The sequence below is a fragment of the Hippichthys cyanospilos genome, chromosome 18 (genome assembly GCF_059441005.1).
Source record: "Hippichthys cyanospilos isolate Australia breed blue-spotted pipefish chromosome 18, RoL_Hcya_1.0, whole genome shotgun sequence".
In the NCBI taxonomy this organism is placed as follows: domain Eukaryota; kingdom Metazoa; phylum Chordata; class Actinopteri; order Syngnathiformes; family Syngnathidae; genus Hippichthys; species Hippichthys cyanospilos.
In genome coordinates this window covers 5,429,313-5,457,197 of record NC_142386.1, presented here as the reverse complement: position 1 = coordinate 5,457,197, position 27,885 = coordinate 5,429,313, and the positions used below count along the sequence as shown (strand labels likewise).

General features: G+C 40.0%; 1 protein-coding gene across 1 annotated transcript; it reads left to right on the top strand.

Moving 5' to 3' along the window:
- Positions 1-76: 76 nt before the first annotated feature.
- Positions 77-27,349, top strand: stk10 (serine/threonine kinase 10). Its single transcript, XM_088440336.1, has 20 exons — positions 77-513; positions 6,945-7,109; positions 11,370-11,418; positions 11,827-11,976; positions 12,986-13,058; positions 13,599-13,793; positions 14,884-14,965; positions 17,940-18,074; positions 19,365-19,673; positions 20,379-20,756; positions 22,647-22,771; positions 23,500-23,623; positions 23,851-24,030; positions 24,324-24,416; positions 24,499-24,628; positions 24,702-24,826; positions 24,915-25,103; positions 25,285-25,410; positions 25,497-25,610; positions 26,043-27,349. The coding sequence occupies exons 1-20, from the start codon at positions 355-357 to the stop codon at positions 26,184-26,186; spliced, it is 3,045 nt and encodes a 1,014-aa protein (XP_088296462.1). The 5' UTR covers positions 77-354; the 3' UTR covers positions 26,187-27,349.
- The last annotated feature ends 536 nt before the right edge of the window (positions 27,350-27,885 follow it).

The window sequence follows — 27,885 nt, the reverse complement described above, 5'->3', positions numbered from 1 at the left end:
AGTAGGCGGAGTCTTGCGTGTGGCTGACGTAAAACGGGGCAGCTCCCTCTTCTGCTTGCTGAGAGGCAACAAGTTGGCAGGGTTCAGTCAGTCTAGCAACGAACGCCACTCCAGACTTTGAAGTGCTGCAGGTGGCCAACGCGGATGAATGAAAATGCGGGCGCTTTTAACCTCGTTACCCACATAGCGCCTTGTCGACATAGACGCAGTGGAATAACTCTTTGAAGCCTAACGGGACTTTGTGACAAAGGTGTTTTTGTTTGTTTGTTTATTTGTTTGGATGGGCATTGCACATGCCACGCACGTTACTGGATTCGTTGTGAGCTTTTTAATTGAATATTAAGGCATAGAAGAATGGCGCTGGCCAGATTTAGCAAAATACTCCGTCTGCCCACCCTCGATATTAAAAAGAAAGTCAAACAGTACGAGCATGTCCACCGGGACATCAATCCAAGTGACCAGTGGGACATTGTGGGCGAGCTGGGCGATGGCGCCTTTGGAAAAGTCTACAAGGTAATGTGTAACCCCAACTAATTTTTCTTTATTTTTCTTTTGATCCGAATTGGGTGCAGATAATCCAGTTTGGAGATTTTATAGTTAACATCATGACACATTTGGGGCTTTATGACGGGACTGCATCGCAAATCATTTTGGTTTGATGCCATTTTCGACACTGCTGCAAATACCGGTGCAAAAGTGCATGTTTTTTGCACATTGTTTGTGTGATAATGCCATAAATTAATACTTTTATTAGGAAGAAAAAAATAATTGAAATTACAGATTCCTTGATTCAACCATTGTGGCATACGCAGACGCAAACAAAAAAAATGCAATTGCAGTTATATTTATTGAATCGTCAACGTTTAACCCTTGTTTTGACCAGTTTTGAGTCATTTTCTTCCACATATTCTCACAGTATTTTTACCAAGGGGATGCACACTCCTGGTATTGTGATAATTTAGTGGGTATGTCATGTTGAGATTTTGACATGTTGTCAACATCTTGGCAAAATTTCAGTTTCCTGGGGTCTCTTTTCAATACTTTCCTTTTGATTGAAATTTCTTTGATGTAGAGCTCAGAGGATCAGAGAAAATAGCGCACAAGGGATATATTATGTTAGAGATGTCCAAATTGCAGCTCGGAGACCTAATGTTGCTCACCGTCCATTTGTTATCGGCACGCGGCATAAATGAAAAAGGAATTTTGACACAGCCTGCAAGACTTGTGAAAAAGGAAGGTGCAGGCCTTCAAAAAGAGCTTGAAAATCTCACACCATATCACCAAGCTGTTATGTAGCAGTTTTTATTAATGAATGTAAACAATAAATGGATTTTCTGTGAGATTGCTTGATTTCAGCATAAACTAGTCAGAGGATTTCGAAGTAGTACTTGCAAACTTCTGTTTTTGAAAAGGTTTGGACACCCTTGAGCTATGTAAACAGGACTTTGTGAACAGGACTATGGAAAGAAAGGATTGTGTATAAAAAAAGAAGGGAATAAACCTTACTAAGACTTAATTCATCAGCCAAAGAGGAATCATTGGAAATTTAAGGTGGATGTGTAACGTTTGGGTGTTTGAAGTTTTTCATAGATTTTTTTATCAGTGAATAATACATGAGCGTGAGTAACAAAAATAAGAACAACTTCAAAGCTGAATGTTGGAAGGAGTATGATTGGCCCTCATTAGGATCCTTAGTTCTCGGCACTTTTCTGCCTCTTCAGTTAACATGTGTTCTTGAACCTTTCAGTCTTAAAGAATGCTCTTTTTACCGCATATTAATGTTTTTTTTTTTTCATTTGTTTTCATTTTTGCCTTGGTTATCACCATCTCAAAAAAGTGACCTTCCTGCACTCATTAAAAAGTTGTGCTCCACAGAACTAAGTTTTCCATTCCGCCTTCAGTCTCTGATTTCCTCTTCACACTTCTTCAAACCTTATCCTGATGTTTCCAAAACAAACAAGACCAACTAGTTTCCCCAATGTTACTCAAAACAAAAGTCGCACGCACAATAGATTTAGCACATTTTTCAAATCTAGCACTCATTCGGGCACCCTCCCCGCCTCATTCCTGTTTGAGAATCCAGAGTAAATTCAGCTGCGGGGATATTTGAAAACACTCTTGTATCCGTTTCTGCAGCAGAACTTTGGCTCAGGTTTTGGGTGTGTTTGCTCCTGTACAAGACGCCAGTGTCTGCACACAGCCCACTTGAGTACAGTGGATGTCTTTGACATTTCAAAGGCCTTGATGCAAGAGCAGTCCTTTACTGGAGTTCAATATTGAACATAAGCTGTAGTATTAATCGGAAATGTCAGGAATAAAAGTATAAACAAAAGTTTAGTTTTCTGCAGTTTTCTGTTTTTCTGTTTTCTGCAGTTAATTTGCACTAATGCCTTGTTTGTGAATGAATTAACTAAAACGTGTTTAAAAAAAAAATCTGATGCACCGATTAATGATCAGATTCGTCAGCTATTATAATAATCAAAGATTGTAGTCCCGCTGGATTTGCCACCCCCACATTTTTTGTAATTTCATACATTTTGAGATTTATATATGCTCTAATTTAGATTATTCCTGGAAGGACAGCTATGTTTTTCTGATGGCTGTTGGAATAGCAAGTCATAGTTGCTATCTCAGCTCCACTCCAAGGTATATGTCATGCCTCCGTCCCCTCAGTGTTTGTCCTTTGCTCTATGGACACGCCTCAGCTGTTTGCTTTGCGTGAGTGGACGGAAGGAGGACAGTTCAACACCTGCAGCTGTCAAACGGAGAACGGGAGCATGCAATAGCAGTGCATGCATCTCCGTGCTCCCTAAAGTTTCAGACGTGTCACTTTCTATGCGGGAAGAGAAGTCTCTCGCTTTGTAAAACTGCACTGGTTCCCTGTATGTTTACATCTTAACTAGCTGAGGCTTGCTGTTAAGAGTGTTTCAAAAGTCTCGATAAGACGTTTGATTTATTTGGAGCCATCGTTTCGTCTTCCTTTCAGCTGTTTATCCCCATTGTAATGGTGGCTTTGTCACTAACAGTTATTGCTGGGGAACATGGGGAAAATAACAACTTTTGCTCAAGGGAGTGTCATACTGCACGCGGGTATGTGCTGGAGAAAATGGAAGAGAGCATCCTTTTTCAGAATGAAAATGTCAATGTATATCCACTTGTTAAGTGCCTTCATCGTAAATCAGACTTACGGGTGAGGAACTGTAATTGGCATTATACATTGTCGTATGCATTCTGGTGCAGTGGTTCTCAAACGGTGCTATGAGCGCCCCTGAGGTGAAGCAATATGAAGCAACATTGATACAATGTTAGTGACTCCATTGCAAAATGCATGCCTTTATTTTGTCATTTTTATAGACGAGTATTCTCACCAATGATGAGTGAGAAATAAGCGACGAGCTAGAAATGTCATAAATGGCAATGCGCTTCCATATTAAAACAAAATAATAGAATACGTTTCGCAAAGATGCCAATATTACATAATTTAGCAAGACGTGGCTTCACTTTGTTGCTCCAAGTTGCTCCAATCTTCCATCTTCAAATTCCACAGCATTCTCTTGATTTGAAAAGATAAATGCACTGTTCCTATCACGGCTTTTAAAATCATTACATTAGAATCTGTGATACCTGCAAACACCCTGTTTATATGTTATAAACCCCCTCATGGTGGATGAACCCTTATTTAAAAACCACTGTAGAATTACCATAGGTACACATGCAATATATTGTTCTGTCAGTCCATTCATCCACCTTTTAACTCATTCACTTCTTTTGACGACTATATACAAGTTAAAACATCTATTTTGACTGGGAAATTTGACTGTCCAATCACATATACATATTGTAATTATCTGCAAAAAATCTGTTCAATCACCCACCAGTAAAATAATGTCAACAGTGGGGGGCTGGGGGTGTGGAATTAATGTCTTACCCTCTGTTTATTCACTTACTTATTTTGTACTTGTAATTTTGCATTCATGGGAGAGAGGCATGGGTGTCAAGTGAAGTCGCCAATGTTTCCCTTCACTAATTAATGAGCCACGTGCCGCTTAGCCCATTTCCCTGCTGTCGCTGCCGCCAAAGTGTTTCCATAAACACGTGCGGCCTGTGTAAGGTTTCGCTCCATCAAGCTCCCGTTGTGAGTCATGCCTGAGGGTCTGTCATGTCAAAGTGTGCTTCACCTCCAGGTTGATCCATATTGAATGGTTTCTTATCTTAGCTTTTGTGTTTGTGCTCTCGCAGTCAATCTTGGCCTCGAATCAAGCGAAAGAGAAACTTGAGTGTCATCAGCGCAAGGGTGTGGACATCCGTTTTTAGAGAAAAAAACGTATTTGAGCTTCTGCTCAATTTACAATTGTGCAAACATTTACTATGTGTGATGCATCTCGTATGAGGTCATTCACCAGTGCTATGTATATCTCAGGAGCCAGATGGGCCCACGGTGACTGATAAGAAACTGTGTGCTGGGTGTGGGCTCATCTTGTGGGGACTCCCCTTGTTTCATTTGGTTTCCGGCAATTTTTGTGCTTTCATATCCCTTGTACTCCCGGCGTTGACCAAATGGAGGTCCTCGCAAGAAAGTTTTATGGCCCTGGTTGGGTTTTATTGTCAGAGATTGCTTGTGTGAATTGTTGTCTCGTTCATCATGTGGTCAGATTTCCCAACCAAACCGACCTGATTTGCGTGTTAGAATTGTTACTTTCAACATGCTGGCGCGACTCGTGTCCCGTCTTTATTTAGGCTGTGTAGTTGAAGTGCCACTGTGTAATGGGCTTCACAGCTCACACCCAGTTCCCTTCTGTAAATGCTTTAATTCATGTCTTTGACTTAGCTGGCACTTGGCAGGTTATGCAAGAGAGGAACTGTTTCGCTCCTTGGTTGAAAAATGCGTTACTATGAGCAGCACCCTCCCAGCATACGTAAACAAAGTGACTTTTCTCGCTCAGAAATTATTTTTATTATTTTTATACTTGACTACTGCTTCTCACTAAGGCATGTGACGTAATAGGTTGAAGTAGGGCAGGGCCACTAATTTGAGTTCCTTGCTCAGAACTAGTGCTGCAACTAATGATTATTTTAAAAATGTATTTTGTCAATTAATCAATCTAATATTTAAAAATCTTATATCTTTTATATTTTTGACGCAGAACACGATGCCTATATTTCTTTTGTTTGGATTATTGCTTTAGTTTCAGAAAATAGGCTAGAATGTTGATATTTTCCAAAGTAAAAGATGTATGTAAATATATTTTTATTTGACATAATTATAAGTCATCGTCCCTCAAAGAGGACTAAAGTAATCAGAGAATATTACCTGTTGCGAGGTTGAAATTCCTTATATTTTGGCAAGTTTAGCTTCTATACAATGACTTGGTCATCATCACTATCAATTAGTGATCACAATCAACTTGTTATAACTGTGCATGAAAAAGAGCGGGAGCACGCATGACGACAGACGTGGACCCCGAACACTGACTGTAGACTGATGGTTAAACAGACCATGCAAAAGGACAGATGTTACAGATGAATGGATGTGCCATATGGCAGACAATAAGTGATGTCACAAGATTGAGAGGTTGGGCTCTCTCTATTGGAGAATTCCAAACAGGAAAAACAAGATGAAAGAGGTCTCAGAAAACCCTGAACCTTTTATTTTTTTTTTGGCGTTGTTTAAAGCAATCTGTCACGGCAATTCATGTTCTTGTGAGAACTAAACTTACATTTCTACTTTGAAAATGCAATCAGAAAAGTTCCCTGGAACATGACAAAGCAGTAATGAGGCTAAACCGCAAAGATTGAGTTCAAGCATGTTGTCCTCATCTCCATGGCATCCAAACTCTAAATAAGTTTTAAGTAAAACCTATGGACACTTATCTTTTTGCAATAAGCTAACATACATTTCAGGGGGCTGTTTTTTTTTTTTTTTGTATCCAGCCAAACATTCCACAGTTATGCACTGACGTCATTCTAATTTGAAGTGGCCTTTCCTACTCATTTCCTCTCAAGGACTTGTATACAGTTTATACCTGTGGCCATGTAAACAGACATGTTTGCCTCCCTTTCTTGTAAGAATCCCAAATGGAAACTAAAGGGCTGGCCAAAAAAATGGATCTATTGATCCTTGTGAATAACAATAAACTTTTAGTCCCAGGCTCTCTAACGCAGTAATGACATCCTGGTTCTGACTACCTATGTTTTAAGGCGTCAACCTCAGCTTTTTCAAAATGGCTCAGTTCTCGAAAGAATCTTTGTTTTAACAATACCAAAAGATGCAGCATTTGACCAGGTTTAAATCGATCTTGTACCAGCTGACAGATTTATTTAGAAGGAAAAAAACGAAACATTTATAGCATTTAGATTTCTGATTTGAGAAAGCTCGTTTACTATTGTCTTGACGTCGCCTGGTTATTTCAGGAGAGTGGGTGTATAACAGGGGGCTGAGATTCTCACAGAGGAGTGAGAGTATCTGGCGTCTCCGTGTTTACTGTTTCGAGCCTTGTTAACTGAGCGGCTGACGGACTTGACGGTTTGATGGTTGGAGGAGACGTCCTGTTGCCTCACACCTTGGGTTGCCCCTGGTGGTGGGGATTCTGTTTAGCTAGCAAGCATGCACGCACAACGCAGGAGATGGCTGAGGAAGTGTGTAGCTGTGACCTCCCAGTGTTGATTCAGATGTTTTCCCACAGCTCCTGTCAAACAGGGGAGACATTAGAAGTCAATTGGTTGTTTAGTCTGTCAGCTTCCTGTAGGTCACTGAAGGGTCACATTGACACAGGCGTACACGTGCAAAGAAATACATAACATTTCCCCAAGTAACAATGACAGATCATGTTAAAAAAAAATCATAGAATTTTGAATGTATTACACGAAAATAATAATATATTTGCTCGTTTATATTGTGTGTTTTTACAAAGCTTATCACAGACGCTCTCTATCTTGTCCCCCAGGCCTGCAATAAGGAGACCGGCGTTCTGGCTGCAGCCAAAGTGATCCAAACCAAATGCGAGGAAGAGCTGGAGGACTACATGGTTGAGATTGAGATCCTGGCCAAATGCGACCACCGCTACATCGTCAAGCTTCTGGACGCTTATTATTACAACAACCACCTTTGGGTAGGCAACAGCAACACTATCCGCTACCTTCCTTTCCGTAAATGGAGCACAATAGAAATCCGAACAAAATGTTGCACCCATGTTTACAGGATGTTCCCTCCGCTCTGTAGCTGACTGGATGTTTTAGGGAAATACCTATGTCATCAAAGCTTGATTCCTCCTGTGAGACTTGGCCCGTTGAAAGTGAAAGATAACAATAGGGAGAGTTGAAATCCCTTGGGTGGCATAATACATCTGAGGTGACCCCCGCATGCCCCTGACATGACTGCAGGAATGTGTAGTGTATTTCTTTCAGAGCAGAGTTTTCTGCTCTTGAGCTATTTTTTCCTTAAGTATAAATTGTCCACCTCCCTCCTTAATCTGCAGGTTCTTCTGGCCAAGGAAAATAATGACCTCGTACTGGGCCGTGACCTTCAATATTGTAGGAATCGCAAGCCAGCCATGAAAACTAAACATAGTTGACAAAGTAATGTTGCGCCCCTCAGATACAAATGTGATCATCCAAAGTACATTGGCGACATGACTGCATTTTAAAATATGAGCAAACATCGTCGCTCGTGTTTGGATTTTTTTCTTACGTTGCGTATTTTTGCATTTACTTATCACTAAACCACAGCATGCACACAAACACAGCTGTGGCGTCGCCCCCACAATTGTCATGTTGTCATGGTTTTTGTTGGCCATAGTTGGAATTCCAAAGCACCCCCCAGCCCCGCCCCCAACCCTCCTAAACGTTCAGTGAGATAGATTGTGCAACAAACATCCTTGCCTGCCTAGTCAAGCCACATTGCATGTCTCTGTGTTATCCCTCTTCCATATAATACACTGACTTTCTCTCAACCTTTCTTGCTATATATGAAATCCTAGACTATATAATTAGAATATAGGAATGAGCGAAAGGGCCTTAAAGCGATAGGGCCGAGTTTTTTTTTTCCTTTTGTTGACAAAGCAAACAACAAGAGTTGCCCCAATTGAACTTATTTAGTAACTAATGACCTATTCAAAAAATCTCAATTATTCAGTTAATCAACAAAATAACCCTCAGATTGATTATTAAAATAATCATTAGTTGTAGACAAATGGCAGCATTATTCAAAAAGCACAAACTAAGATTTGAAAGGTACGCCTGTTCTTCTATTGGTTTAAATACTGTATCATCAGGCTTATGAAACACATCTATTTATTTTTAACCATTTGTTCATTAACTTGTCAGTGGTGACAGTAACCTCAAAATCGAGCAATTTAAAGCGAAGCTTATTAAGGACCATAAACGCCGATGCGACATTTAAAAGTGCTGTGAAGTGGCTGCCATGTAGAGTAGCAATTAAATCATCAAACCCATAAAACAGTCCAGCTGTGTTTCAGATGTGTAAAGAGGTGATTCTCAAATGGGTTTGTGAAATTTTAACAGGGTTACTTCAGATATCTCCAAATTTAGTTAAATGCTGGAGCAGGTCATTTTTCTTTTCAAATAAAGAGCAAATGAGATGGAATATGAAGCAACTTGCTAAATTGTGCAATAGTGACTCTCTTTACGAAACATTTATTTTGTTTCATATGGACTGTGCATTGCAAATAAGGAAATATTTAAATACCTAAGATTGAACAGACTCATGAAAAATACGTAATAAGATGTCATTTAGGTATGCGAAGGGTACCAATAGTTGTTCAAACTGATTTTAGATCACTGTTTTGAATATTTTTTGCAGGATCTATTTTTAGTAACTTTAAACAAACATTTGTTGGGCGTGTACCTTCAATTACACTCATTTTAAAATTATAATCATCTCGTATGACTGGTGAAAATTGATTTTATTTTTGACCATATTACCCAGCCCTACTCTATGGGCTGAAAAGTACACATAATAATACCATTAAATAGCATTCCCCTCAAAAGGAGAAGAGAAGTTAGTCACTGCATACTGCACAAGCTGCGGTTGCTAGGAGACCTAATGACATTGCTGTTCCTCAATTGAAGACAATATGTTTTGTCTTTGCTGGCACAGGCCGAGTCACCTTTGGTAAAACACAGATGACGGCGCTATTCATACAACCAATGCGGTGGTAGTCCATTTTGGGGGACTGCAGAGAGACTGCAGCTCGCTGTTAGATGTTTTACATTCTTTACAGCTCTCCCGCCACATCAAGCGGGAAAATCACAGAGCTGTGAGAAGGAGAAGGGACACTGCCGCGTCAGCTAAGCCTTCCCCTTTCAGATTTTCTTGACCTTGACTTAAACAAAATACAGTAGCTCCGCTTAAGTTCAACGTATAAGCTTACAAACGTTGGAAATAAATGGGTTTAACGTGCGTCTGGACTGCACAAGACGTTCCAGCCCAAAGCGGAAATGTTACTCGGCCAGTCGGGGCACATTCTTCGCTGCTTCTCAACAACTTACCCACAATCCCCAGTCTTAAAGCTGTTCAAAATTAAGCTGTGTGTCGTGTTGCTACTGAAACCCAATTGCAGTATCGAGATTATTCCGTCGATTACTCAGGTGGTTGCCCCCTCTCTGTCTTGACTGCGATAAGCCCGCAGCTACAATTTACACTTAAATTTGCCAAAGTTGATCTATATTCTGGCCTTACACAAGCTGTGATGTCCATTTTTCCAAAAGTTGATGAAAAACATGTCTCATGATGATCTGTGAACATGTCTCATGACCTAAAATGCATGACTTATCCGTTCAATTAAGGTAAAAGCAAAACGTGTGAGAAATACAGAAACAAGGTCCAAGCACCAGTGTGAAATACAAACCGCATTTTGTTTGCACCTTGCACCTTTTATGCTGTCTGTGCTCATGTGACTGAGAGTGTGTTCACGAAGGTATGCATGCTTCATTGCATTGCATCAACTTCCCTTTCATGTGAGTACCTTTTTTGTCCATACTGAAACTCCGCACCCCTTTGCAGAGTGTGCACTTTCACAGATGTCTAACCGAGGTGTGATACGTGCTTTGAGCCCATGGCGCAGACATTATTGCGTTTTAGTTTTTTAAGAACTATAGAAGCTGGGAACTTGAATAGTTTTTCAGTTGAATAAGAGTGGAACAGATCTCAAATTGCAAAATCAGATGAAAGGCACTTTTAAAAACCTGATCTTCGTATTTTAATGAACTTTTGTTGAGCATGTTCAGACAAAGTCCGTGTGTCTTTTTCAGCATGACAAAATGAATGTGTGAATTTGTGGAAATAAATATATTCTTCCTGTCAGTTATCTAAACTGATTTGGAGCATAACTTAAGCTCCAAAAATAGAGTAAAAAAAAGTCTGAATTTTGACTGAATGCCAGAAAAGATAAGACAGTGGAACTCCCACTTGAATCGTAAATGTGCTGTCTTTGCTGTATAGCATTTTCTTCTGGGTGGCAGTCTCATTTAGCAAAAATAAAATAAGTAAATCTAACAACCGAAACAAAAACAGTTCCAAATTTGTATAGGGTTTCCTTATAACATTTATTTCAAATTATATACCTGTGTAAAATATTTAAAAGCTTCAGTCAACATTGTAAACTTAAGTGACTCACAGACATTGAAACAAGCCATTAATATTGTGGAGGGATGATGATTAAAAGTTGTGTTTCATTACTTTTGTCTCGATGGTACACAGTATATGTATGTCAGAAACTCTGGAGAGGAAATGAAAGATGCTTGTTAGAGGTTAACGTTGGCCAAGACATCATTTTCAGGGAGTGTCCTGTTTTCTTTTTTCCTCTTTCAGTCTGTTTTGACTTCGCTGCTAAACTGCTATTATACTGTATATGTGGCCTGCGTGCTTTAGGCGAAATCCTGTTGTCGACTAGTCTATTTTTATTTTTTTTTAATGATGGCATATGCTCAATACAGAATACAAACTTAATTCGCAGGGTCGAAGGATGTTATTTGGGAAAAAAAAAAAGTGGCCAGGAGTATTAATATTTGTTGTTTACAAAGTTGCGCAGAGGCACAATATTACCTTCTCATCATTCGGCAGAGGCTGGGACTCTTAAATTGACAGTAATTAGATACATTTAAGTGTATTTAAGGCAACTTTGAATATTGGCTTAATTTACTGATATCAATCCGATATGAGTTGTGCATTTTCCTTTTATTTTTAACATTATCAGGCTTGATAATTATCTTGCTTCCTTTGTGTTAACACAAAAAAGTAGCATGGTTTTCTAGCACTTTGACATTTTTAAGACCCATATGATTGTGTCCAATGGTTATATTTATACATTTGTACATGTGACTATAAATTATACTTCATTTTCCTTGCCCAGATCATGATTGAATTCTGCCCAGGAGGAGCTGTTGATGCCACAATGCTTGGTAAGTTCCCATCTTTGTCCTCAGCATCACTTTCAATTGTTCACACGCCACATTTTCACTGTTTTAGTCCACAATGCTTTTAAAAATAATTTAGCCTTAAAAGCTCCAGCCAGTCAGACGCTGCGGAGTCCTCCACTGTGGGAAAACCCCCCGTGTGTTTTCACAGTGTAATCCATGTACTCATATCTGCATGTACCCCCCACCGCAGCTAACTAAACACACCTTCTCTTATCCGGGATTAGCAACACTACCTGTGAAGATTTGCTCACAGGACGACATTTTGTAATCTTCTCTTAAATGGAATTCACTCACTTCTAAATCGGAATTTGCGAAGTTGGCATCGCTTCAACACGTCAACCTACATCCTTCCCATTTTTGTTCCTTGTTTCCACCTTTTCCTTTTATCAGAGTTGGACCGAGGACTGACGGAGCCCCAGATAAAGGTGGTCTGCCGGCAGATGCTGGAGGCCCTCGCCTACCTCCATAGCATTAAGATCATCCACAGAGACCTGAAGGCCGGCAACATTCTCCTCATGCTGGACGGGGACATTAAACTGGGTGAGGGTTGACTGGACATTCAATGGCTCTATTTACAGGCTCCCATTCTTTGCTGATCCATGTAGAGGGGATTAGAAATAGCTATGCATTGGACCTGCAAAGCTTAGTTTTTTCATTTTAAAAAAAAAAAGAAATAAAAAGTACTATTCATAATAAAATTAAACCAATTTTAACACTGAGACACATATTTACTTATTTAGAAACAAATCTAGTATTTATTGGAAAATAGTTTTTTGTTATTGATGTGCGCCAAAAGCTAAAACAATCATCACTGTGGGAAAACAGCTTTTTTTTTTCTTCTTTAATGGATCATTTTGAAGAGGGCCCCACATTCTTCACATTGGACTGCAGATGCTGTGGATGTGACCCGATGGCCATTGTGTTATATTTAACCCATATTTATTCAAAAAATAGTTGTAAGTGGTTTATTTAAAGTGTCTCTCAAAGCAGCGCTGACATTTGAAGCATCAAGTCATAAAATGTTGTTGTGTTTTTTTTTTTTTATTGGAACAAATTCTCACCAATGTATTTTTAGAAGAGGAAGTGTCAAAAAAACTCAAACGGATCTCTGTTCTATTTATACTTCCAGTGAAACTGGCTTTACCTGCTGCCGCGTTACAGTGCTTCAGGTCGTGGTGTTTTATGAACCAAATTGTTTTCTAATTACACAACATGTAGGTTACCTTGGACTTTTCTAAACACTCTTCTTTATTCCCGTTTTTAATCCATTGGACTCTTAAAGGAGGCTTGTAACATGCGGATTTGTCGTGAATTGGTTAACAGTATAAATGCAATTCTCAAACAATTGACCTTCCTTCTTTTGGAGTTACACATGTACAGCAATAGAAACACTGAAATTACCTTCAAAATCAATGCCAGAAGCTCATGTATGACATTACCAAAGGCATAGATGAATATGGATGTTTTTACGATTATTATAGTTAGTTTTAGACAAAACATGCAGAAAACAATGCAACGTGTTGTGTAATGTTTTTCTCGTGTCTTCTAGCTGATTTTGGCGTTTCTGCTAAAAACACCAAAACTCTCCAGAGAAGAGATTCTTTCATTGGCACACCATATTGGTGAGTTTAATCAGCACCACATCTGGGCTTGAAATGGGTTCATCAATTCACTAGACTGCTGAATTGATGTATGGGCACACTTTTTGTGATTGAACAATAGGCCTATTTTGTCATGTAAAGGCATAGTTTTTCTGTAGAATCTGAAACCGATACTTTTTGTGAATGCTTTTGATCTTTTAGCCATAAATTATCTCAATCAATCGAAATCTGCTCACAGTTTTAGACCTTCAGCTGTTTCCTCAGTTTCACCTGAACAAATTGCAGTCTCCTTTGAAGCTTTCGGTTGTCTTTTAACAACATGGTTGCTCCCATGAGTCAACATTGCTTGCTCAGTCATTTTCCCTTGAACAGGTTTGTCGTCCATTGAAAAAGACCCGCCCACTCGTCTAATACCACTACAATGATTAATCCTAAAAAGAGTCTATTTGTGAGACTTGTAAACTTAGTACGTCCGATTACGAAAGTCAACATAAATTGGTGTGCCAATCGCCAGGAATTTTCCCTACAATGCTCATTACAAGTCATATCTCCATATGCCAGGATGGCCCCAGAGGTGGTTATGTGCGAGACCATGAAGGATGCTCCCTATGACTACAAGGCTGACATCTGGTCCCTTGGGATTACGCTGATTGAACTTGCTCAGATCGAACCACCGCACCATGACCTCAATCCAATGAGGGTGCTGCTGAAGATCACCAAGTCAGATCCACCTTCCTTGGATCAACCAAACAAATGGTGAGCAATTGGGAAATTCTCTCCAAATTATGTAATGCCCCATTATGTAAAATTCAAGTTCCATGCAGTTAACTGGGTTTGGTGCCGCATGCCTTAAAAATGTTAGCTGGGGTTGGTGGCTCATGCCATAAAAAATGTTTGTATTGTATCCCATTCATCAAAACAGCAGCTTAAGTGCCACACCACACCCACGATATCTTCTTCCATTTAAGACTAAAAAAGATGTCTTGAATTACATTCAAGGTTGCCACTGTGTCGTAGAAGACATTCGCAGATGACGCGCTAGTCGATCGAGGAAGTGTTGCCTTAAAAGTGCTTTTCTCCCATAAAAAACAGCCACATTTGACCAGTGGACGAACAAGATCAAAATCTTTTATTTAATAATAAAATTGATTATTTTGCCTTATATTATTCTGAAATATTTTACAGCACCGGGCAAGTTTGTGAACACCATCAAATTTAAAAAGTCTTCCAACATATTAAAAACTTATGAAATTCAAGCTGTTGACTCTGAAAATTGCACAGCTGTGAACTGTAAGTCGCTACACAAAGACAAACAACCATTCACACTCATAACCACACCTAAGGGCAATTTGGAATGTCCGGTACACCTATCATGCATGTTTTTGGAATGTGGGAGGATGCCCCAGCGCCCAGAGAGAACCCAGGCTCGGGGACAACATGCAAACTCCACTCAGTAAGGCCAGAGCCAGCTGGAATTGAACTCTGAGGTGGACGCACTAACCACTCTTCCAACTCTTTATGAGCACACCCACTATTATCAGTGTGTGTCTACATTGGACCAAAAAAGTGCAGAGCAATACCTTTTTACGCTCCTCACTTTTACGAGTCAAAAGGCGCAAGAATGCCTTCACAAAGGTGTCGAGAGGGAACACACGATGCGCCACGTAGCCATCATTCCCGTTGAGAGCTGGCTTTTACGAAAGCCAGCTGTGCTCAGGAGAGGAGTGGCATACATCAACATGACAAATCCACAACTGTTCCGTTGTGAACACTCGGCTGCGTTCCGCTGTCCTGCAAGTCTCCCTCCCATTTTTCCTCACTTCTGTTTATATTCTGTTTTTCACAGGTCCCAAGAGTTTAAAGATTTCCTGAGGAGAGCTTTGGATAAGAACCCAGAAACCCGGCCCACTGCAGTCCAGCTCCTGGGGGTGAGACAAGATGCATTACACTGATGATGTTACTTTGCACACTGATATGCATATGCATATACATTTATAGCACAAATCAGACTAGAGCAGTCACTTGTTTTGAACTTCCAAATTTTGTATGTTTTGTGGACTTGCATGGGTAATAGGGCTTAAAACATAGTCTAACCAATGCACTGTCACTTTAGTAATACTCAGGCCAGGCCAGCTTGATGCCCACTAATAGGAAAAGAGTAAAAGTGGGCTCGAAGCAGGAGAGCGTTATGTATTAAAATTCCGAGCCACGGTTTCCTGCCTTGATCCCGCAGCTGTTTACATTCCCGGCCTCGGCAGCCACGAACATGTCGGGATCGCGCCTCGCCTCGTTCTCCACCGCTGGTCAGTCGGGGAGATGAAAAGCACAGATCCATGCGGGCACGCTGGGGGGTTGCGCCTATGGTCTCCACTGGGGGGAAGAGACGGGCGCGGCCCGCTTTTTGCTGCATGTTTGAGATGTGTATCATGGCTTTGGCTTGTGATGTTTGTCAGATAATTTTTATTTCTGATAGTTCTGTCTGCGTGTGGCGTGTTTTGGGCTCAGATTCTCATTCTTGAAAGACAGTGAGGCTATGGTTAATCATAGCAGAGTGTGTAATTACTGAGCTGTATACGTGTGTGATTGCAGCAACGTTCATGTGACTCAACTTGTGTGTCAGTCAGTAAGGATTGCAATTTGTTGCTATTGGAATCTTCTGGAATTTGATGCTGGAGTGTAAATAAGATTGACAAACCTATCACGGGAGATGTCGTCTTTTCCCGTGATTAAAGGGGAAACATTCAAATAAAAAATAACATTCTGAAAAAAAAAAATACAAAGGTGGCAGACAACCTAAGTATTTTACATGACAAAAATTCTCGTCCATGGCACTGAAAAAGTTAGCAAGTTCTAGCACCTGCACTAGTCTCAACATTATATTATGATTAATATGGTGTTTGTGGAATATGAATTAAGCAGCAAAATGCACCAGTTTTCATCCATCTTACAGGGCGGCAAATTGCTGTCTCGAATGAAAATGACAACGCAATTTACTATTAGTATTGGTAATCATTCTTATTAGTTTTTTTTTTTAGAAGAGTGAATTTGTCCATACTTTGCAACACAATACTTTCTTAAATCTACAGTCCCAGCTATTGCGACAGAACACAGGCAGCCTTGTTGCTTTGCTTGGCCCAAATGTTTAACCTTTTCCCAAGCAGCCATGCATGCATGGCTCGATACTTCTAATGCAACATAAAACCACAAAAGGGGACATACAGCAAGCTCCATTGTTCTGCCTCATTTCCTCCACTCTGATACTGCGACATTCATTTTTTTTCAACTTAAATACGCTCTTAGAGGTGATATGATATATTTGTTATATGATACAATGCTCAAATTGGATGCTACTCTGGCCTATTATTTTTTATTTATTTATTTTTCAATAAATTGGGCGCCTTCATCTTAATAACCCAATCATTGTGAACTTCCGTAGGCTCCATGTCCCCTCTTGGATCCTACACATGTTAATTGTCACAGATTGATGGATGCTCTATATACCTAATGCAATGTATGTTTGCCATCTGCGTGCTGTAATTAGACACCACTCAGCATTTACACTTCCTGCCCCATTAGACAATAGCTGACCGTTGTTTCCAATCAGCCGAGTTAAAAGCCAAGTGAAGCCAAGTGGCGGAACAGCAGCAAGTATAGTACGCAAGGACAACAAGTGTGAGGCATAATGCACAAATGTTTGTCAATGTGCACTCACTTAAATGCTCAACCACGTTTTCCTCTTTGGTCAGCCGCTCCAATTAAATTATACGCAGCATGTGAATAATACATGACAAGTCTTTATATCTCTTTGAAACGTGTTTACGTTCTTTGCTTTTGAAAGCGTGTTGTCCCCTTTCCAGTGGAAGAATTACCCAAAATGAACTGGGTGTTTTAATGCTACTTTTTCAATTTTGATACAATACTGATATTGCTGCCAGGGATGCTGTATGATACAGAGAGCCAATAGTGAATGATGCTTGTCTTTCTTTCTGTTTTTATTTTTTATTTTTTCATTTTAATATGGAGTGTTAGAGATTTGGAGAGAAGTGATACTATTCAAACAATAGTAATCAGTAGAAAATATAACCTATCTACACCAAACATTTGTAAATTTAACCCAAAATATAACAATAATCTTACATTCATGTTCCAACATTGAGCCTTGTTGCATGCATCTTGATTTAAGTGCCGAACCAGATTAAACTGGTTTGAGAAGCCATTCTAATCATTACAAATTAATTCAAAATTTATGCTATCACATTAGACAAGAAGTTCTCAATTTTTTTTCAACAATGTACCCCCTGTGAAATATATATACTATCCAAGTAACCCTTAACAGGGTAAAACATTTTGGGATGAAAAAACAAATCTGCTTTGCCACCTGTGTCTAATGTAATGAACATTGTATTACATTCGTAGCGATGTCTCTAAATGTATTTTCTTCAGATGACGTGTATAGCATCATTTGTAATATTTCTGGGTCGTCTACAATGAATTTGCATCGCTAATTACGATTCAAAAACATAAATGCATAAAATCTTTTGCTAAAGTGTCACTATAAAACAATTCAGCTGTACATTGCTTCATGTTCCAATTTGTTTGCTCTTAATTTGAAAAGAACTCAACTGCTGCTTCCACTGCATTAAAAACGTTAAAGTAAATTTGTTGATAGCTGCAGAAACCCTGTTAATATCTCGCGTGATCGTTGAAGTGCGATCGTGCACCCTCGGGGATGCTCGTAGGAATTGTGTGCGGACAAGTGGCAGATTGAAATTCATCAGCGGTGAAAGTCGTCCATTCCCTGGCCGTCTCACCGTTACCCGGGGCCAACTGTTACTCACTCCCATTTTCATCAATCACACCTTTGCCTATATTCATGGCTGACATTCCCCGTGCTCTCCGCAGCACCCTTTCGTGAGCTCTGTGACCACCAACCGCCCGCTGAGGGAGCTGGTGGCCGAGGCCAAAGCTGAAGTCATGGAGGAAATCGATGATAATGGAGAGGATGCAGAAGAGGACGACGCCATGGAACTCACCGTGGTACCACATTTTTATCTCTCACTTCATTTCATTCCCCATCATTGTTAATGCCTAGAAATAGGAGAAGTTGCTATTTCATTGTGGTTGCACATTTACGAACTTCTGCTGCTGACTCTAGCTGTAAAAAGTGCATAGTGGTGGTTTTTGTTAGAATATGTGCACTATTATACATCTTGTCGTCAGCTTTTATAGAAAATGTGATCAAAATAGGTTCAATGTATTTTTTTCTAGGGCTCAACTGATGAATTTTCTGAGGCAGACAAAAAAAACATTACTTGGACGATTAAGTTTAAAACTATACATAGCATAAAATACTATTCCCCCCCTCCATCAAAGCATTTCAATATGTGTCTATGTAATTTCAATTCAGGAGGATATACTGCACACATGTCTTTAAATGTACAATCTTATCGGATAGAATATGTGTTCTAAATAATCAAAAGTGTTTCTTGTGTCCAACAGCTGTAAATAGTTTGAGTTCCCAAAGGTAAACACAATCAGCAAGCATTGGCCATTTGGCCAATGATTTTTCGCCAATATTTAAAGGGCCATAATCAGCCCATTCAATTGGTTAGGCTCCTTTTTTTGTTGTTGTTATTTTACCAACATAAAAACATAGAAAAGCATGCACTGACAACAACCAGACAATAGATAATAAGTAAACTGCACACACAGCCATTTTATAAACAACATTTCATGGTGTAAACATTGCTTTCCTGCCAAAGGACTGAAGGTCGCTTCTGCTGGGGCCATTCGTGTGTCCACAGAGGCCACAAGATTAGAAAGTAACATAGAGCACGAGAGTGCACTTTACCACCCTCAGGATAAACAAAAGAACAGTAACCGGAACACCGGCATCCAGGCGCACTTTAAATTTAGACTTTGACATTACCCCCTGACAAAAGGCAAATTCTTTATGGTCATACATTGTTCTGTCTCAGCTTTTACACTCCATTTAGAAAAAGCAGTCACTATAGATTATCACTGCAACTATAAAGCTGTCCGTTTGTTTGATTCAAAGAATCAGCAAGCGGAACTAGAGTGTCCAGAAAGTATTGCGATTTAATGTTAGGCTGCTAAAATGGCGATTTCCTGCAGTCTTGGATAAATGCAATGTTCATAATGCGTGTAATCTTTCTCAAATTGGAAGTCATCAGACATGACGTTTTGAGCAGACGGCCAAGCAATGTGTGCTTACATCAGGAAGGTGTGCTTAAAGGGAAGCTAGCGCAGTATTTAAAGATGTCTTTTGCCACATCGTTGCATAACCAGAATTCTTTGGTGTGCCAGACCAGTCAGACCAGTTTGGAAGGCGACCAATCTTCGGGCCCCTCGAGCCCCACCACATCCTCCCCGATCTCACCGCAGTCATTACTGAGAAAGGGGGCGGAGGCGGTGTCGACGACGGAGGCGCAGCCGGACGTTGTCACGGCCGCCCCCGTTCCCTTACCACGCCACAATCTTCCATCAAAGGGCCAGGTGGATTTCGGGGAGAAACTGGAGTCCGATAAATACGAGAGCGGCGTGTCAATTAAGACTTCGAGCTCGGATTCTGGCATCGAGGATGGGAAAAGTACCCCAACATCTGAGGAAGAGAAGGTACACCCACTGTCTATTCTGTTTATTCATTTTTGATAACGGTTCATTTCCGCTATTAGAATTTCATCATGAATTCATCAATTTGCTTTTATGCCTGTCCTAATTAGGATTGCTGAAACAAATACCTTGAATAATTTCATGAAATTGACCTTGTTTGACTGCAGATTTCCACACCACTCAATGTGGAGAGAGTCAAAAGCTCAGGACATTTCACTCTAAAAATAATCAAATGCAATCTGCACTGCAACAGAACACTTAAAAGTAGTTTGCATTGTACATACAGGTCATTTGTCATACAGGAGGATGGCCAGCATCTTTGTGTTATCAGCCACACACAAAGAATTTGATCAAAGCTTTACAACGTCTGAATAATTTACACATTTTCTAAAACCGAGTTACTTTTCTACTGAAATTGACGTCACAATCACAACTCCGCCCAATATCTGAGTTTAGTCATGTGGCGTTTGCAAGTGAGTTAATTTTACAAGGAAAATAATTTAGTGATCACATTTATTAGTCAAAATATTAACCATTTTACATCAAGTTTAGTACCCTTTTAACTGCCAATAATGTATTTAAAATCTTGCATACCTGCCATTTGACATTTTTCAGTTGCAGGCTTATTACTTGAAGTTCCTTTTTTAACTCTTGAACGTGTTTGAATTGTATCATAAGCAATTGGAACAGTTTTTGCTTTTTACCCAGGTGGCCGCGGAGGCGGAACAACTTCCGTCCCTCCCCCAATCGGACATTTCTGAAGAAAGCGTTGACAGCATGGAGTCGCCAGAGGTGCCCAGGAACGAGACGTCTCCGCATCAGAGTACCGACGTACTGAATGACCAAGCTACTCCCAGCCCAGCCCAGACCCTAGAACCCGTGTCAACCCCACCTAGTTCAGGACCCAGCAGCATCCTGAGCAAATTGAACGCCGATCGAGCGTCGATGGGATCGGCTGCCGAGGCGGTCTCGCCTTACATTAACGGACGGGTCAACGGCACGCGCTACTCCTACTCGGGCAGCTTGGAGACTGAGAGCCTGAAGAGCCTGTCTTTGAGTAAGGAGAGCTTCTCGGTATCGGCAAGGGTGAGTCCGCCTCCAGCATGCTTTCGTGCCTTCTTTATTTTACTTCAAATGCTTCAGCACTAACATTAGGTTATTTAATGTTGATTTTCATTTTTACCAGGGATTTCCTGCATGTGAAATTTGGCCAAATTTGGGGCCCGCCTCTGACTAAAAGATGTGACATTATGAACATCTTACTACCGTTGCGTTTGTTGCCTTTAGTATCATTGTTTTGGTGCTGTATCAGGAACAGTTATGAGTCTCTCCTAAAACCATCAATAGATTTTTTTTTTTCCTACTGCTAGTCAGACATTTTCAAAAATGTCCAAATGATTTGTAACAAACAGGTCAGATTTAAATATAAACAAATAAATCCTATAGAAGTGATAAACCTTAACCTTTAGGTATTTCAATGAGCAAGTATTTTTGAAGATATTGTTCTACTTTTAACCTCAAGCATTTTGGTATTGTTCCGTACTATTTAGACCACAAAACAGCAAACTACTCTTTTAGCCCTTTAATTTCTTTAATCCTTTTTGAGCCCAGAATGAGGATAAAACGTTCCTTTTACTTAAAGGTAATGACATTAGCCAATTATATATCCCGGTGAACAAAAAAAGACTTAAGATATCGCTCTACTCAGCGTATTACGAACAATCAAATACAGTATGCACTTACAGTGGTTCCAACACTTTTTCACCGAAGTACTTCTTTGTAAAATATTTTTTTTTAGCCAAGTATCCCTCTCCTAGCACAAACGATTTTTTGGGAAAAAGGTGGAAAAAATAAAAAGCTTGCCATGCCATCCGCGTCTGATTTTTGATGGTACAGTTGTAGTGATATTTAGGCATATTTTATTTAGCTACTCCAGACTTCAGTTTTTTGTTTTTCTCGTGGGCCTCCTAGAAAATTGCATCATCATGACACCGCATCCATATAAAACTAAATAAAGGCGTATCACGTTTTGCAAAGGAGTCCCTTGAACACAATTTAATAATAAGTTGCTTCATGTTCCAGTTAGTTTGCTTTTAGGTTGACAAGTAAACTTTACTGTTCCTCTCGTGGCATTTAATTAGATATCCCGACACGTGAAGCGCCTCGGCGCCAAACAGCGCTCTATTGGAACGCTCACTCATCGCGGTTTTACTTGACGAATAAGAGGCATTTAATGCTAAGCAACTTTAAAAAGGTCTTCATCAATTTTATCAAAAAACCAATAAATATCCTCGGGGAAAAAAAAATGAAGACCTTGAGACATGAGCATGGTGGGTTAATATGTTTAAAACGTATACTAACATACATACATCCACCAACGGTAATACATTTACAATTCCAACAATGGAGGCAGTTTCATCACTGAATTCCATCTGGCCATCTTTTTAGCAAAATATGCGTGGTGTTCCATTCACGGAGGCCCAATGTGGCCTTTGTGTGGGCATAGTCCAGCGGTTGACCTCGCTGAATGGACGTCTCTATGTGCCTCACTGTCACCCGGTTGCTTCTGGAGCTTTATGGACTCTCGGCTGACCATGACTGGAATCCTATTGACTCTGTGTGGAGTCTTGTCTCTTTTTTTTCTTCTCAGAACAGTTTATTCAAAGAGGCGTTGCGGTGTCAGTGAATAAAGACTATCGACAGACGGGCGTGTTTAACATGCGTGCATTCTTTTTATATGGTTGTAATTATGGGACTTTATTTTTTAAGCCCGTGTACATGAATGGTCACATGAAACCAGCATTCACTTTAGCTCTTTAATAAAACTGTGTTTAAGTAATTAGTAAACCAAGGTCATTTATAAATAAGTCAGCCAATTCCGAAGTAAACAGTATTAACTAAATATTAATCAAGTCTACTAAAAACTTATGTTATTCCTTTCCGGATAATTTATCAGTATGTTTTTCTTTCCTGCAGGATTACTCGCGTAAAACTTTGAAGCGAACCAGGAAGTACGTGATTGACGGCGTAGAGGTGAGCGTGACAACCTCAAAGATCATCAGGGACGATGAGAAGAAGGATGAAGAGATGAGATTCCTCAGGTATGTGAACCAACCTCCTGACACATCTGATACGCAAACAAAAAGGAATGCTTCACCCATCACAAACTTGATGAATAACTAAAGAGCATTTGGGCTATGCGAATTTTGAAAAACAGAAGTGATTCCAAAGAAATTAAACGGATGCATACGATATTTAGATCTAAGATCTCTTAAGGAGGAGCTGTCATAGCAGATATATTCACAAAATACACTTGTATCTATAATTTTGAACTAGACAGTTTTATTCTCTAAAGCAGTGCTGCTACACTTTTTTTCACAATGATGTAGCTTCTTTCACCCCCCCCCCACACACACACACTAATGAAAACCATTGCATATCCAGCTAAAATGTATTTAATAAAGTAAACAAAAAACAAACAAAAATGCCTGTAATAGTCTTATTTATTTATTCTTTTGTATCAATACTCTTTAATAAGCAGCCATTTTTTCCTGGCTATGTTTATGCTACGTAGTTCATGCATCTTGACCTCTTATTTTTATTTATTTGTTTTTGCAGTCAAGCGTAAGTTTAAAAAAATTCTTAAGGCGTCAAAGGATCCAGTCAGCCAATATGAAACGTTTAAAAATTTTTGAAGCCATATAGCTGGATAATTACTGCCATCTAGTGGTACAGACTGGGTATTACGCTTACTGGTAGATAATTAAATGCAAATAATAACTACACTTTACCCTGTTTTTTGTTTTGTTTGTTTTTGTTGTGTGTTCAGGCGTCAGGAGCTGCGCGAGCTGCGTTTACTCCAGAAGGAGGAGCAGCGAGCTCTGGCTCAGCTACAGGCCAAACTGGACGCTCAGAAAGAACAAATGCATAAACGCTTTGATCAGGAAATGAATGTAAGATGACATTCATGGAGCGCAACATCACATGCAGCCAGTTACACCTAATGTTGTAAAGTTTTAGGCTACACTTCCTTCTGGGTTCCCCAGTCTCCCACAGATAGTTTACAAATGAAATTGCCACAGGCAATGACAATTTAACAGCGTCATAAAAAAGATCATTGTTAATTGTTGGTATTGTGTGCTCTTGCATCATCTCGCGGCCTTCCGTGTCTTGTTCGCAGGCCAAGAAGAAGTACTATGATACAGAGATGGAGAACCTTGAGAAGCATCAGAAGCAAACCATTGAAAAGATGGAGACGGACCACCAAAGTAAACTGAAAGATGAGACCAAACGCATCAAAGCGGAACAGCAGCGCGATTACCAGAAGTTCCAGGATCTTCTGAAACTTAAGAAAAAGGAGGTAAGAAGAACGTCTTAAAAATTGCTTCAAAAATGGGTGTGCAGGACGGCGCCTTTCACAGAGACCTTTTCATTGTTTCTACAAGCAAATTAATGCTTTTTAATCCTGTGAAAGGAACGGTATACTTGTCTGCTCAAATTAAGAGCAAATTAACTGGAACCTGAATTGAGTTATTGCTAAAAATGCTTTAATGAGTATTTTATGGATACATATTGTCTTTAGTGACAGTTTCCCAGCAGATGAGCATGAAGTTAAATCTGATAATTCACCCCCCCCCTCCTTTTTTTTTCCAGTTAAAACAATTTGTGGACAAGCTGCCAAGAAATGAGCGCAAAGAGCAGTTGAAACAACGGATGAATTCCTTTCAAGAATCGAAGCAGCAAGAGGTGCGTTGACAAGGAGGTATTGATCAATTATGAATAACGCTCACAAATGAATATTTGGTTCACTTCCTGCTTCCGGCTTAAGGAGGAACAATTCCTGGCAGCCCAGAGGAACCACCTGGACGTGTCCACGAACCAAATCATCGTCAACAACAAGAAAGAGATTGCCGATACGGAGCGCGATTGTCTCTTCAAGAAGCAGCAGCTAATCCGAGGTTGGATTTGCGCGCGGGGTGTGAAAGCGTGCCGCGCGATGTCCCTCTGATCTCGCCGCCCCTCTTGTCTCAGATCGCGAATCCTCGTTGTGGGAATTAGAAGAGAGGAGCCTCCATGAGAGACACCAGCTACTGAAGCAGCAGCTTAAAGATCAATATTTCCTCCAGAGGCAGCTACTTCTCAAAAAACACGGCAAGGTAAGTTGGATGACCACGCCTCAGGCGCGTAGCGCAACGCTAGACCAGGGGTCGCCGACCTTTGCTTGGATGTTCTTCTGCGCTCCAGGAACTGGAACACATGCAGCGCTACAACCAACGCATGATCGAGCTTCTCAAAGCTCGGCAGCAACAGGAGAAAAGCCGCCTGCCCAAGATCCAGCGTAGCGAAGCCAAAGCCCGCCTGGCCATCTTCAAGAAGAGCCTGCGCATCAACCCCGCGGGCAGCGCCTCGGAGGACAGGGAAAAAATCAAACAGGTGCAACCACTACTAAAATGGCCGACTGTTGTAGGACACGGCCGCAGGGATTCCTCCACCCGCATCCTTTGTTTCTGTGACCTCTAGGGACGAATGGAAGGACGTTAAATTTCAGCCATAATATCGAAGAGGAAAAAAAATGCAAGAGATTAATGATTTTTTTTTTTATCCCCTTGTAAAGTTTTCCCAGCAGGAGGAGAAGCGTCAAAAGATGGAGAAGCAGCAACAACAGCAGAAGCACGAGAATCAAATGAGGGAAATGCTCGGACAATGCGACGGAAACATTCGAGAGCTGCAGCAGCTGCAGGTACACACACACACACACACACACACACACACTTGAATATTTTTGTCCGTGCAAAAACTCACAAATCTCTTTTGCGACTGCTTCAGAATGAAAAGTGCCACATGCAAATTGAGAATGAGGCGCAGAGGCTGAAACATCTGGAGGAGACGCACAACCAGCAGCTGAAGGACTGGAGGGAGCAGCTGAAACCCAGGAAAATAGTAGGTTTCGAATACAGTAGTGCTTTGACTTTCTTGACATATGAGTTTTTTTTTTTTAACTCATTTTTTACCTTTAAACTTTTGTGTGTGTTATGCTAATGCTAATTAGCATCTATGTTGCAGCGCGATACCGTAAAACTTACCGAAATGAAGGCATGCAACGTTTTGCATCGGAATCACTGTGGCGCAGTTCATGTTCCGATTGTTTTGCTCTCAAGTTGAAAAGAGTCGAGGCAGTACAAAACTTTCATTAAGGTTTGCGCGATACCTGCAAAAAACTTTGAGAGCCACCGATTGAAGTAATAGGCTTCAACACAAATGACAAAATGTGCACAGGCGATTGAGACGTCAATCCCACTTGATATGTTTATTATTTATTTATATTTATATATTTATTATTTATTTTCATGCGCTTTTCCATTTCCTTTATAGGCACTGGAGGAGGAGCTGAACAACAGGAGGAAGGACCAGGACGCTTTCTTTAAAATCTCCGACTTGGGCGACTTCCCGAGTTCGGGGGGATCCGTCGGCAAACTCTCCAAGTTCGTCCCCTATCAGGACTCGTCCACCACATAAGCGCACGCTACTGCTGTGAGACACCCATATAACCCTTTTCAAAAACGGCTGCAACTCACCTACCTTACAAGGCACAAGATTGTGTCGCTTTTTGGTTGCTTTGTCACAACGAAATCCCCGGTCTTCTCCTTATGTCCTAATTTATGTTAATTGTGCGTATTTATGTCTTAACCCACGTTGTTTTTTCTTTATCACGCAATCGGCACATTGTTGGTTGACGACCAAAAACGCCCCCCGATAATAGTTAATATTGTGGTGAAAATGTGTTTTATTAGTTAAGGGGGTGTCATCTTTATTTTTTAATGGCCATTCAGTAAAGGTTTTTGTTTTCTTCGAGGGATGTTTGTTGTCAGTACAATTTAGAAAATATACAACGTGTAAACTAGTTTGTCTTACTTTACGTTCTGTCCCAGAGCTGCCAAAATGTGCCTTTAATTTATTATATTTTTTTCCTCAATTCATCACTGTAAATTTTAATTTAAATATTTTCAAAGATATATTTTAATCCAGAGCTGCGGTATGAAGGATGTTTATTACTATTGTCGTCATTCTGATATTTTCATTATGACCATATTTTGAATGGCGTCTTCGTTAAAACCAAATTTAACAAAGATAGTCTTAGTCGTATTTCTTTTAAATTAATCTTTAGGCTTTTTTTTTTTTTTTTCTTAGCACACGAGGGGGAGAAGTGATAGTTTTACTGTAGAAATCAGCCACACTGGACGGGACGCGACCAAGCCAAAGCGAAATACTGTTTCGAATTGTCAATCGATGGATTTAAGACGATAAGTGTTGTGTTTAATTGTTGCAGTAGTTAAAACTGCATGCTAACCGAAGTGCAATATTACTTGTCTTTTTTCAGAGCTGAGAGGTTTAATCTGTTTTGTTTGTTCTTATTACACTTTTGATTTTTTTTTTTAATAGTTTGATTTTCAAGGGAGTGCAAAGATTATTTCAGTTTTTTTCCCTCTGGAAATGTATATTGAAGCAACATTTAGGTACATTTTAATTCTGCTCGAAATGTTATTTTTTGATGGATATTTTTGAGTCTTTCAAGGGGTCCTCTCTGCCTTTTCGTGGAATATAAAGTGGCTTGTGAGGAAACTATCAGAAAGAACCACTGTTGTAAATGTCTAATAAATGCAGATTTTCTAATTATCGGACTTTGGCGAGAGACTATTTCTTTCGGGCTCAATTCAACGACAATAAATCGAATACAATAAGAAAGAATGCTTGTTAGTTTTGACGTCTGACCGAATGGACAATTCTTTTCAACAAATTTTCCACCAGATGATGTCGCTGTTTTGCATGACTACGTTTAATTTTGGACACATTTAAACCTTTCGCTGCCGATGCCCCCCCCCAAAAAAAAAAACAAAAAAAAAAACGAATGCTTTAACGTTAACAATAAATAGTAATCAGTAACACTCATATGTAGCACATATTATCAATGTATTTCCGCAGTATTGACTGTTAATTCACGAGTAATTGTACAATGCAACCTACCTTGATAACAGTCGGCCCAGCACTGGCTTGTTGTATATAGAAAAATGCCATTACATCCGAATTCTACGTTTATTATAACCACTGCATTTTTTTTTTTTTTAAAGCTGTGCGTTTCATTGTCCCAGAGGGAGCGAAAGGTTTAAAACATACACTGTTGTCAATGCTGAAACATGTCAGTGATAATTTGATACAT